The 13685-nt window shown below is 31.7% G+C and overlaps 1 protein-coding gene across 1 annotated transcript in view; it reads left to right on the top strand.

Annotated features, from left to right (window-relative positions):
* The first annotated feature begins 419 nt into the window (after positions 1 to 419).
* Positions 420 to 13685, top strand: part of LOC109075421 (xaa-Pro dipeptidase-like) — a 57487-nt gene continuing 44221 nt past the window's right edge. Inside the window, exons 1-4 of the mRNA XM_042744513.1 lie at positions 420 to 526; positions 2304 to 2490; positions 6118 to 6245; positions 11153 to 11216. Of these exons, the coding sequence (XP_042600447.1) occupies positions 510 to 526; positions 2304 to 2490; positions 6118 to 6245; positions 11153 to 11216 (396 nt within the window). The 5' untranslated portion in view covers positions 420 to 509. The remainder of the gene's footprint in view (positions 527 to 2303; positions 2491 to 6117; positions 6246 to 11152; positions 11217 to 13685) is intronic.

Genomic DNA, 13685 nt, shown 5'->3' with positions numbered 1-13685 from the left:
CAATATCTGGTGTCTCAGGTGTTTAATGAATGCAGATGTTTGGTACTTATTTACACTTGAAAACACCTGGCTCCAGTTCTCTATTTGTTTATTTATTTATATATTTATTTATTTATTTATTTTGCAGACGATCAGAATCTCCCCGGAGTCTTGTGAAAAGAAAAGAAAAAGCCCATTTGGTTTATATTCACCTGCTTTTTTCTGAATACTGCATTTAGACGTCCTACTTTAATGAAATATTGCTTTTTGCATAATATAGTAGCTAAGTATGCATTTTCACACGCGGGACAAGTGTGATAAATTACACATAAAAAAACTTCCTTCCATTAAACATGATGAGCGTAAATAATAAATGAGAAATTTTGCATTATGTTTTATGGATCATATCTGTGCAGTAACTTGATTAGTCAGCCAGTGTTGAGCAATGTGCGCGGTCACGTGATCGAGTGATGATCAGCTGCTCGTGATCACATGACTCGATCTCTCAGCTGAGCAGCAGCAGCAGCAGCATGGCATCTTCAAAGCAGTGAGTTTTCTCTGTTTTATTTTACTGCAGCTTTATGTTTTTAGCCACAATCGCGAAACAGTTCTTTCATAAACGCGCGCAGAGGTTTTTTGTATTACTGCGCATGCGTGGAGCGCCGTGTTTGACATTCAGATGCGTGTTTTTCCTGTTTCTGTCACATGTTTTGCAGAAGTTTGTGTATTTTGTCTTCTTCGATTTGTGTTTTTTCGCGGATAAACTGATTTTGGGTGGTGTAAATTCCCTTACATAAACGTACCATAGTAAAAAGTATGTCTGAAGTTTACTTTATCGTGAAAGTACTACCTTAAATGTGTCTACATTTGTATCTCTGTGCAGTTATTTTAAACGGTCTTGTGGTGTTTGTACAGTATATTTGCATTGAAGTGTAGATATTTCATATAATCTGTCTTTAACATGTTGTTATATAAGCTACAAAAATAGCATATTCTGAAGGATTCAAGTCTGAACTGAACTGAATTGAAAGGATAGTCTGATAATACAAAAACATATCTATTGCATGACAATGATACCATTCCCAGAAACCCCTGCTTCTAGTTTCTACATTTAATATAACTCTTAGTAGCTTTTACTGGAGGTTCATTCAGTGCTGATTTGTTTTGTTTTGTAATTTATTCGCAAAATAATTGCGTAACTCACTACTATATGTGATTCTGATTGGTCGTTTGTGAAATTCAGTGATCAGATTTGCATAATAAGAGTTATTATTGCAATCATTGATATTGTATGTCGGTGCAAATCTGAAATAACCAAAATATTACTCAACTCAAATATTATATTTCATGTTTGACTATTTATATTGCTAAATAGCTGCACAATAAGCAGGATAATGTGCCATATGCCGGTGGTTTATTTTGCAATAATGACCATCTGACTGTACATTACCTCTGAATTATTGCAGTTTTTATCAGGATGGGTGAGCGTGCAAAGGGTTTAATGTGCAGTGACATGAATCTGAGTGACCTTTGACCAAATACAGACGCTCCTGACGGCTGTTAATCTTTACACACTCTATCGCTGATGAAGCGCTCTGCTGATAAAGCAGTTTGAGCGTGATTTTAATGTTATGATATCATGGGATAGTTACATCTCAGGGTGTAAAAAGGGTCAGAATGGATGCTTTTCGATCAGTCACGAGGAGTTTTTAACTTACTATGTACAGGAGTGTAGTTCACCCAGAAATGTGCTCACTCTCAGGTCATCCGAGATGTAGATTTGGAGAAATGTAGCATTGTGTCACTTGCTCAGCAATGGATGCTCTGCAGTGAATGGGTGCCGTCAGAATGAGAGTCCAAACAGCTGATAAAAACATCACAGTAATCCAAAGCACTCTAGTACATCGGCACCCATTCACTGCAGAGCATCCATTGGTGATGCTATGGTGCTGTTGCTGTTCAGTAAAGGTTTCAGCAAATTAGAATTTTGTGTGCGCTGTCGCTTTAAATTTTGCCTGCTGTGTTTTTCAGCTCTTCAGCAGAGCGAATTCTTCCTGTTATCATGTGATCAAATCCAGCTCTTGCATAACATCTGTGTGACACTCACAGATAATTTAGTTCTGTCTCAGCAGTTTTTTTTTTTTTTTTTTTTTAATCAAGATTATGTATGTACTTCTTTGTAGTTAACAATGATCAACCGTTAACACAGTTTTGTGTGTATGCTGAATAAACAGAAAAGGGAAAGAGCAACAGCACAGTGTTATTTGCAGTGTTTCATGTGTGTGTTAATGTGAATAACGTATGTGTTGTGTCGTCTGTGACAGGAAGGCAGTGTATTGGCTGGGAAACGATACTCTGAGGGTATCGGCCGCCCTGTTTGCAGAAAACCGAGAGCGTTTGTGTCGAGGCCTGAAAGCTGAGAAGGATGTTCCAGCTGGATCTGTGGTGGTTCTTCAGGGAGGAGAACAGAAGCAGAGATACTGCACCGACACCGACGAGCTCTTCAGACAGGTGCTGCACGCAAAATCAGTTCGACATTTACTCTAAAGTGACTGAAATAAAATTCAAGAAGGTTTTTGAAAGCTTTTGGTAACACTTTGCAAGAATGTTCCTTTTGCTAACATGAACAAACAATGAAAAATAAAGCATTTAGTAATCTTATTTAATGTTTTTATATAATGAAAAATAAAGCATTTAGTAATCTAATTTAATGTTTTTATATTATATTATATTTTTTTTTTATATTATTTTGGTAGCATTGAAGTAAATAATTTTATTATATTTTTTCTTATTGCTTTATACAATAGTTTAGCCTGTACATGACGTAAACAAAAAAGAAAAAAAAAATATTCATTACAATTAATTTTATGGCAATTAATCATCAGCACAAAATATGTATCAGACCTAACTAATACATTACATAAATAAAACTTGCATTTTTTAATGATATTTAATGGACTTAACATGAACTAACAAGGAACAGTTGTATTTTTATTAACTAACTTTAAAGAATGATAAATACTGTAACAAATTTATAACTCATTGTTAGATCATGCATTAACTAATTTAACTTATGTTAACTCAGATCAGGGTTATTATAATTAATTAAGAATTTTTATTTTGTTAATTAAGTTATTTGTTTTTTTTTTTATTTGATAATGGTTTTTATAATTAAAGCCTGCATTTATTTGATCAAAAATAACAGAAAATTTGTAATATTGTGAAATATTATTACAATTTAAAATAATTGTTTTAAATTTATTCTTACTTTAAATTATCATTTATTTCTGTGATGCAAAGCTGAATTTTTAGGATCATTATCACATGATCCTTTCGAAATCATTCTAATATGATGATTCATTATCAAAGTTGGAAACAGTTCTGCCTGCTTAATATTTTTTCAGAACATGTGATACTTTTTTAGGATACTTTGATGAATAAAAAAGTAAAAACAAAAAAAGAAGCTATGTTTTTAAAATATAAATATTTTGTACTAACAATATACACTACTGGTCAGTAATTGGGTGGTCAGTAATTTTTTCTTTCTTTCTTTTTTTTTTAAATAAAATTCAATACTTTTTATTCAGCAAGGATGTGTTAAATTGATTTAAAAGTGATAGTAAAGAAAATATATTATTAGAATATATATTATTAGAATGTTTTTATTTTATTTTTGAATAAATGCAGTTCTTTTTAACCTTTTATTCATCAAATATATTAGACAGCAGAACTGTTTCCAACACTCATAATAAATCAGAATATTAGAAAGATTTCTAAATGATCAGGTGATATAGACTGGATGTTACATGTGCACTGAAGGCTGGAGTAATGATGCTGAAAATTCAGCTTTGCATCACAGGAATATATATTTTTTTTTTAAGTATATTCAAATAGAAAACTATTATTTAAGTTCTAATAATATTTCACATATTACTGTTTTTTCTGTATTTTTGATCAAATAAAGCAGGCTTGATGAGCAGAAGAGACTTCTTTCAAAAACATTAAAAATAGTAATGTTTCCAAACTTTTGGTCTGTACTGTATATATATATATATACACACACACACACACACACTTACAATGTACTATACAGTATGTAAACAAAAAAAAGACAAATGCACAACAAAATTACTAACAGATGCACTTTTTCTATGCACCGTCACTACAGTTACCAAAAAAATGCATCGTGCATCGTTGTGTAACATGTCGGTGACCTTTTTTTTTGTTTCTAAATGATTATTGAGTGTTCGTCTTCCCATTATACTCATTCGTAAGTGGTGCTCTTGTTTATGCTACGCTAAATGGTAATTTGTGTTGGCAAGAGGCGCGTGAGTTCAGACCTTTTATTTCAGCGCTACGGTTGGGTGTCTGATAGAGCCCCCTAATTTACTGCATTTACATAAGTTGATTGAACATAATGAGCAGCATGTTTCTCATTCATTAGCTGCAAAAACAGGCACATCCTGTGTTGTTTGGCAGAGATTGCGCGCCGGTATCTCGTGGAGCGAGTCTTGCGATTTAGTGTTGTGATGTTTACTGCTTGAGGGCTTCCTACTTTCATCATAATTTAACTGTAAATAATTCATAACCATTAATTTGCTTGTGTTGTGTTGTGGTTTGTCTTCTTTTTGAAGTGTTAGCGTGCACGTTTGTAACTTGAATAAAATGCGTGGCACTTTTCTAATTTGTGCTTGTTAAGAAGTGCGTGCGAGTTTGCGCGTATCCTGTGGTGATTTTATTTTACTGCTCCATTATACAATCTGTACTGAATGCACGTGAACTCTGCAATGCACTCAAGACAATAAAACGACTCGTCCTCTGTGGATTAGATAGTGCGCTTATCTGATCGTGTTAGAAAGCCAAGCGTTCAGCCTCGGCTGGAGATCTCACTGCAGAGAATATTGACTAAGAATGGCCTCCTTTTTATTCATGAGTCTGAATTTGAATTAAATCGGCAGCTACCTAAAAGTTGAGACTGGAATGACAAGATACCGTTACTGAAATGCAGTTAAAAGAAATTCAACACAGCCACTCAACAGAGAACTTTCATGAGTCCAACACAAGTACAGGAAAAGTTTTGCAACAAATTTCAAACTATTGATTGACTCACTGATTAATTAATTAATGAATTCATTCATTCTTAAATGCATTTATTTATACATTTCATTTTCAAATTATTTATTTGTTTTTTATTATGTAAAATGAAAATTGATTATTTATAACAAAAATAAGTAAATAACAAAAAGAAAAATAAATTTAAAAAATGAAAAATACAATTTATGGGCAATTTTGGTTTATATTTATATTATATATATATATATATATATATATATATATATATATATATATATATATTATATCTATATTTATAATTCATTTATATTATGTATTATGTTTAAATTGTTAAAAGTATTTAAAAATATTAAATTACTAAATTATTATTTATTTTATCTTTTTAAAATATTTTGTATCTTTTTAAAGTATTTATTTATTTTTATATTTTGTTATTTATTTATATAATCATTTTTTTTTTAAATATTGTATATTTAATATCTTAATTATTAATGTCTTGAAAATGTTTGTAAAAAATTAAATGTGTTATTAAAACATCTACTCTTATGGCACTTATAAGACTTTTCTTTGAACTTCATTTTTTCCTCCTCAACTTTTATTGACATAATTTTCTGAATCATATTTACTTGTTAGCTCACTTAATCATGACAATAGTTGACCTGAAAGGAAAACTGGCAGTAGAAGAAGTCCTTTGCAATGTATGCAAAGTGCATTATGAATTGCATTCTGGCAAATTTTGTGGCACAGCAATGCATAAAATGACGCTTGCGTAGTGTATGTTTCAAAGCACAAAAAGCAGGTTTGTTAAATTTATTTAGTATCTGTATTTGTAACACTGAATCCTCTCTGTTATGGCTCGTTGCAGGAATAGTCTACAGAAACACGGTTACACATGATGGATATGTTCAGATCTTTGTAGTTGGATAGAAGGATGTGTGCAGAAGAGGCTCTTGAACCTCTCACTGAGTTCAGTGTGTTGTAGATCACAAAACTCGTCTTACAGGATCTCGTTGATGGCTGGGTGTTTAATCTGTGGATGTAGCACTAACTCGTGTTGTTCTGCAGGAGTCGTTTTTCCACTGGACCTTCGGTGTGACGGAAGCTGACTGCTTCGGCGCCATCGATGTCAACTCCAAGAAATCCATCTTGTTTGTTCCCAAGCTGCCGGAGAGCTACGCCACATGGATGGGCGAGTGAGTGTCTCTCATTATCTCAGTTTCTCTCTGACTCTTTCGCTCACTGACGTCTGCTGATATGATTGTGTTAAAATTCTCTGGAGTCAGCAAACGCTTTATTTTTTTTGTCTCTTTATAGTTTCCCTGGATTTTCAGTTTCCTTCTGAGACCCTCAGTGATTTTATTTCACAGATTTAATAGGTTTGCAAATTACAAAGGAGCATTCCTGGCTTAATAAGTGAAAAGTGACATACTGTTGATTTAAAAAAAATAATATTTTGTTAAATATATATATATAAAAAAGTTAAAAAGTTGTGGTTGATCTATATAGTAAATATATGTTAATTTTAATGTTTTAATATTTATGTGTATATTTTAATAAAGATATTATTATAATATATAATAATTATTAGTATTTTACTTAATAGTATTTAAAATTAATATATTTAATATATAAATACAAATATTAATTATAAATTAACAAAAATATATATACACAAATATAAATACATATATTATTTTGTCATGATATAATAAAAAATATTATGTTTTTGTTAAGTGTGTGTATAATATATATATATATATATATATACTATATATATATATATATATATATATTTAAATAATGCAATAATATAAAATAGTTTAGCAGAAATATTTGGGATAAAAAATAGATGACCCTATAGTAAATATTTATAATTATATTTTAATGACTATTATTATTATACTAATTATATATATATATTATATATATATAATATCTATATATATATATATAAATATATATATTAAAGTAAATTATATACTATACTTATTTTACAAGTAATATAAGTAATATTTTTAATTATAATACATTTATAGTTTTACATAATATATTCTTATATTAGAATTATAAAAATAATAATAGTTAGCTGTTAATGTTTGTAAATTAAATGTGTGTGTATATATATATATATATATATATATATATAATATATATATATATATATATATATATATATATATATATATATATATATATGTGTGTCGGTGTGTATATACACATTCTTTACCTGTCCACATTGCATTGTAATATTAACAGGAGAATCCTTGCTCAATCCTCCTCATAATGTGAGAACAGGTAGGCATGAAATTGAGCTCTGAAAGATTTTGGGACATGTAAAAGCCTTGTGGTTATGATGTCGGAGCTGTAAAGAGATCCGCTTTGAGACGGACGGTACAGTCAGAGTTTGCTGTCGAGCTTTGAAATCAGCTTCATTTAAATCTTCCTCTCAAAGGTGCTGCAGTAAATTCTCCTCCTGTTCATGCTGCAGCGCTGCTGGATAAGCTGTTCTAATCTAATACATACGCCTGTGGTTTCCTCACTTCATCAGATGAGTTTGCTGCTGAATGGTTCGCGGCGTCTCGGGTCAGCGGCTCGTCTGATGTGCTTGTTTCTGTGGCTGCTGTGATCAGTGACCCGACATTCAGTTATTGGTGTTTTTCTCGAGATTACAGTGTTTCTGGGTGTCATGATGTGCGATATTTAAGGCCCTTTGATTTGCGAAAACGTGGCCGGAATCATGGAATCGGTCATAAAAATGGAATTTACTTTATAACATGGAATGTGACAGAATTTCGGTTTAACTTGAAGAAACTGTGTCAGAAATATTATTATTGTACAGTAGAATGTACATCTTCATGTAATACTATTACTAAAATTAGTATTAAATACTATTTTTTTTTTTTTTTTTTTTTTTTTTTTTTAGGGTAGAATTTTTTTTTTCATTTTTATTTTTTATTAATTATTTCTCTTTTGTGCAGGACTTTGTTTACACAAATGAGTTTGTTTAATTTTAATTTGATTAAAAGAGAAATTAAATTAATGTTTTTTGCCTTCATCTGACTGCCAGAAAAATACACAACTAAAGAAAAAAAAAAACTAAAACTAAATATAATAAATAAATAAATAAAAAAGCAAAAACATACTATTGTTGTAAGAATAATAAATTAAGTTGTTTTTATCAATTCCGTTAATTACAGGTGTTTGATTATTAAAATTTTATAAAACCATTACAATTTTAAATAGATTCCAGAAATATTAAAAAGGGATAAGCAGGATTTTGTAAAAATAAAACTTATTTCATAGGGCCCTAATTTTTATTTTTTATTTTATTTTTTTACTTTTAATAAATGGCTGTTAAATTGTAGCCAAAAATTAATAAATTAATAATAATAATAATAATAATAATAATAATGATGATAATGTGTTTTTCAAAGTGGCCTTGGTTCCAGACATATTTATTGCATTCATTTTCTCCGTAGGGATTTTAAATATTAATCAATAAAGAATTCTAAGCCTTGAACCAAACCAACCAACCAACTAGAATAATTATACATTGCGGTTTAAGCACTCACAGTTTTTCATAATTGTCTAATGAGGGAATGAATTAACTACTTTGTCAATGACTTGACCTACAGTTATTAAATCAGCCATGACTTTAAAATACAGACTGTCGTTAAGTCATTGGTTGTAAATTTAACAATGATAAGAGGTTTAATGCAAATTATTCAAATATAGATACATGTATAAGTAGTCAGACTTTATTACATTTGCAAAGCTTCAAACTTGTTGTGATTTCTGCTCTGTTTGACTTTGCTTCGTTTATCTCTCTTCAGGATTGTGTTTTCTGAAAATGAGTTTTAAACCAAATATTTGTAGTTTGTACTAAAGCATGAATGATCACTAAATCTCACTCCAATCTTTATGCACTAACATTCAAATGTTTGAGGTTGGTGAGATTTTTAAAATATTTTTTAAGAGGTCTCTTAAAGGGCTCACCAAGGCTGTATTTATTTGATCAAAAATACAGGAAAAACTGTAATGTTCTGAAATATTTTTACAAATTAAAATATCTGTTTGCTTTTTGAATATACTGTAAAATGTAATTTATTTCTGTGATGCGCTGCTGAATTTTCAGCATCATTACTCCAGTCTTCAGTGTCACATGATCTTCAGAAATCATTCTAATATGCTGATTTGCTGCTCAAGAAACATTTCTGATCATTATCAATGTTGAAAACTTATTTTTTTCTGGAAAACGTGCTGCATTTTATTTGTAAAGATTTCTTTGAATTGAATGGAATGAATGGAAAGTTAAAAAGAACAGCATTTATATAAAACCGAAATCTTGTCTACTGTCAATTTAATGCATCCTTACTTAATAAAAGTATTATTATTATATATTATATTTTTTTATATTAACTGGCCCTATACATTTAAATGTTAATGGATATAAATCAGTTTCTCTGTGGAGAATATGAATGGTTATTAGCATAATTAATTTCTGGAAACCTTGTGTCACTTCTTTCTCTCTGAGTGTGTTTGCAAACTTTAAAGCCATGTTTCTATATTACTAAAGCTCTCAAACGTATTGATGTGCAATTTGAAAATGAGGTTGGAGTGTGTTTGCATGAATACTTCGCTTCCATGAACCATAAACACTCGACATCAAGAGTCCATTTACTTGATTATCTGAGGACTGCAGAAACCATTAGCAGAATCAAAACTGAAGTCCAGTCTTCGTCCAACATTCATGCAGAGTAGGGATGTCAACGGTTTATCGACGATTGATTAATTGTCGATAAGAGATGCAATCGATTAAAGCTATCGATGATCCATTAAGCAGTTTAATTTTGGGTTGCGTGTGGCTCGTGCTTCTAATGTGATCCAAACTTTAAAAGTACATTGAAACTGAAACAACAGAAAGTTCTTTTGTATTGAAATGTGGACAGATATAGCCTGTATATAATTCATTCCTACAACTTGTTAATTAATTCCAATGATTTATTAATTTGTGGCCACTGTCCATGTTTCATGAATCTGTTCTCTAGAAAACCCATGATTTAACTAAAATGAGGGAACAAAATAAGTCATAGGAATGAATTCTTAATTCATGGCCACGAAATCTTCATTTGCCCTTCATGTTTACGACAGAATAACGAATAACAATAAAATAAACCTGTGAAATAAGTGGGTGAGATGGTTAGGATTTGTCAATTGCAAAGATTGCAAATGTGTTTTAAAATACAAGCACCATGATACCATTTAAAGAGGTGCGTTCATTGGTCTCCGTGACGAGATATAAAACAGCCAACAAAGTAAAATGATCCTAAAAGTAACTACGACGCTCTCTCTTCATTTTATCAAATGTGACCCTGGACCACAAATCCAGTCATAAGGGTCAGTTTTTTGAAACTGAGATTTATACATAATCTGAAAGCGGAATAAATACACTTTCAACTGATGTATGGTTTGTTAGGAGGACAATGTTTGAGAATCTGGAATCTGAGGGTGCAAAAAAATCTTAATATTGAGAAAATTGCATTTAAAGTTGTCCAAATTAAGTCCTTAGCAATGCATATTACTAATCAAAAATTAAGTTTTGATATATTTACAGTAGGAAATTTACGAAATATCTTCATGGAACATGATCTTTAATTAATATCCTAATGATTTTTGGCATAAAAGAAAAATCGATAATTTTGATAAAAATGTATTTTGCTACAAATATACACATGCTACTTATGGCACGTTTTGTGGTCCAGGGTCACAAATGATCATAATCACATCTATTCATTTTACAATCCTGCTACTAGCCTTTATATTGACTAAAACCCCCTTTAATTTGGGTGAGGAAACTGGATTAATTGATTAATTGATCGTTAAATGAAACGGCGATCGATCATGGAAATTATCGAAAATTGACATCCCTAATGCAGATAATCCGTTTTTAATGCATTTAAAATCACATCAAAGCAAAATGGCTGTCATAAAATTGGGAACAAATTTCATTTGAGCATAATAACAAGGAGGATGTAAATAAAGTACATCCACTCCACAGGAAGTTCTCATTAAAGCTCTTTCTGTCTGTCTGTCTCAACAGGATCTACCCGCGTGAACACTTCAAGGAGAAATACGCCGTCACTGAGGTGCATTACACCACTGACGTGAGTGCAGTTCCACTTTTTTAAACATTATTTATTAGTATGCATCTTGTTCTTTTGCACTCATTAGGTTCGTCTTATATTGGCTTATATAATGCAAATGTGTGTTTATATTGTGATAATGAAGCTCCTTCAGTGGCCTTGAGCCTTGTTTTTGGTGCCTTTATTTCATGAAAAGAGTGTTTGTGTTCATATGTAACTGAATTTTATTATTTATATTAAAAGATTATTATATATATTGTTTTTAAATAATAATTTTCAGTACCATATATATATATGGACTAGGGCTGTTGATCGATTAAAATTTTGAATCTAATTAATTACTCAATTTATCGCACATCAAATTTGGCTCAGAAATTACCCACAAAAGATAATTTAAAGCCATTATTGTGTTACGTGAGGAAAGCATTAGATAGATACTACAAAATATATTTTCAGATTTTTATTATTTAATAAAATGATACTCTAAATAAGAAACTAAAACTGCCATTAGGTGGCTGTTAATGTCTTAATGAGAAAGTCATTGATTGATTGATTCATTCATTCATTTGTTTTGTTCGAACACTGATTCATTCAGGAGTGAAGTAAATGACTCTCTTTATGAATAGATCATTGAATCACTGGTTCACCCAGTTTTTTTCAAATTCATTTCATTCAGAAATTGTGTCTTGCTTGGAGTTTTTTGTTGGAATTTTGTATATTTTGCATTATATTCTCTGAAATTGGGCTCTTGGTTTGCTCTTGTTCATACAATTTAATCTCTAGGTGCTGTACTCCAACTTTTATCCGAGCTCATTGCAGTTCATTGTGGAATTGCCTTATCTGTGAAGCACTGCCTTAGAATTTGGCCAGAATTAGGCATTTAATATAAATTTTGCTGCCTTTTGTTAAGTCCTGAAGGACTGAAATGCTTTCTAGAAAGCTCACTTGGAAGCAGAGCTGTTGACAAGCAAGCAGAAATAGAAAACCTCTATGAGGGCGTTTAAAACCGTGAATGATTCATAATGTTAGCATAACATGTGGAGGACTGACCCATGGCTATAGGCGCCGATATGCCAGCTAACAACTTACAATTACACTTAAACTTAAACTGCTGCATCTTAACATGCAGCGTGTGTCTGATACCGCTGGAAAAAAATAATTAGCTTTCCAGAGTCTGCAGGGATCTAAAGTGCTATATGCTCTCATTTCATTTATTCTGATGATCTTCTTATTGCCTTTAGGATTTTAAAATGTGAATTTCCTATAGTAGTTTTCACTAAAGTGCAAAATCAAACGCATTGACCGACAGCACACTGTTCTCACTCTCTCTTAGACATAAATACTGCTGATGTATATTCACCAGGCTCTTAATGCATCGTGTTGCCTTCTTGATCATCAGTAAATGTTTTCACCTTTTGTAATAGCTGTGTATGAGTCCCTCAGTTTGAAAATATGGATCTCAAAATCATATAGTCACTTTTGGAAAGGGTTCAAATATGCAGAAGATGCTGGAAAACCAAAGAATGTGCTCAGGACAAACAAGGGACTCATGAACAACTATCACAAAATATAAAAACAGTCATGGATCATCCAGAAAAGGACACATAGTATTAAGATTCAAGGGTATGTAAACTTTCGAATGGGGTCATTTTTATAAATTCAGTTATTATTTTGTCTTGTGGAGTATATGTAAACATCTGCTATGTGAAATAGTTTGTTTTGGTGAGTTTATTTTTGAATGTCATGCATTTTTAATATTCGATTTTATTTTTTTTTATTTTTTTGTTTTTTGCACATTATTTATTGGGTTTTTGAAAATTGGTGTGTAAACTTATGAGCACAACTGTAAAAGAGGCCAGGGCTGCAATGCATGCTGGTCCGGTGTCGCTCATCCTTAGTTGATCATGATGACATGAGCAGTATAAAAAGATGCACATAAAAGCGACCGGCTCACTCTGTGATAGAGATTTGTGTGTCGAGTTTGACTTCAGCATAACAAAATGTTTTTGTGTTTTCGTTGCTCGTTTTTCATGCTACTGCACAAATGCAACACAGTTCCTTCTCGGCTCTTTTCTTCTCTGTCTTTGCGTGCGTGAGGGTTAATGACCTTCTCCTGAGGTTCCTCTCAGCGCTGCTTAAACAGATCATTTGAGAAGGCAAACAGAGCTGCTGGGAGCAGAAAACAGAGGGAGCTATCTGTAATCTTACAAAACAAATGAAATCTCCAAGGCAAATGCACAAAACGCACACCCACAAACAGACGCGTTTAATCCCGAGCGCTAACAAACCCTGAGACGGGACTGAGACACGCTGAGGGACTTTGACATTCAGGAACGTCCCCGTCTTTGGCTGTTGCCCTCAGCTGCTAGATAATGTACGCAAGAATGACTTTGAGAGTCTCCAACTGTGGAGATGTCTTTGCGTTTGTTGAGTTTATGTAAACTAAGCCGCATGATGCTGTCGTGGTTTGTTTGTGCTGTGAAAATGAAC

Source organism: Cyprinus carpio, chromosome B18 (genome assembly GCF_018340385.1).
Source record: "Cyprinus carpio isolate SPL01 chromosome B18, ASM1834038v1, whole genome shotgun sequence".
Taxonomy (NCBI): Eukaryota; Metazoa; Chordata; class Actinopteri; order Cypriniformes; family Cyprinidae; genus Cyprinus; species Cyprinus carpio.
The sequence above is the reverse complement of the archived record's forward strand: the minus strand, read 5'-3'. Positions and strand labels throughout refer to the sequence as shown.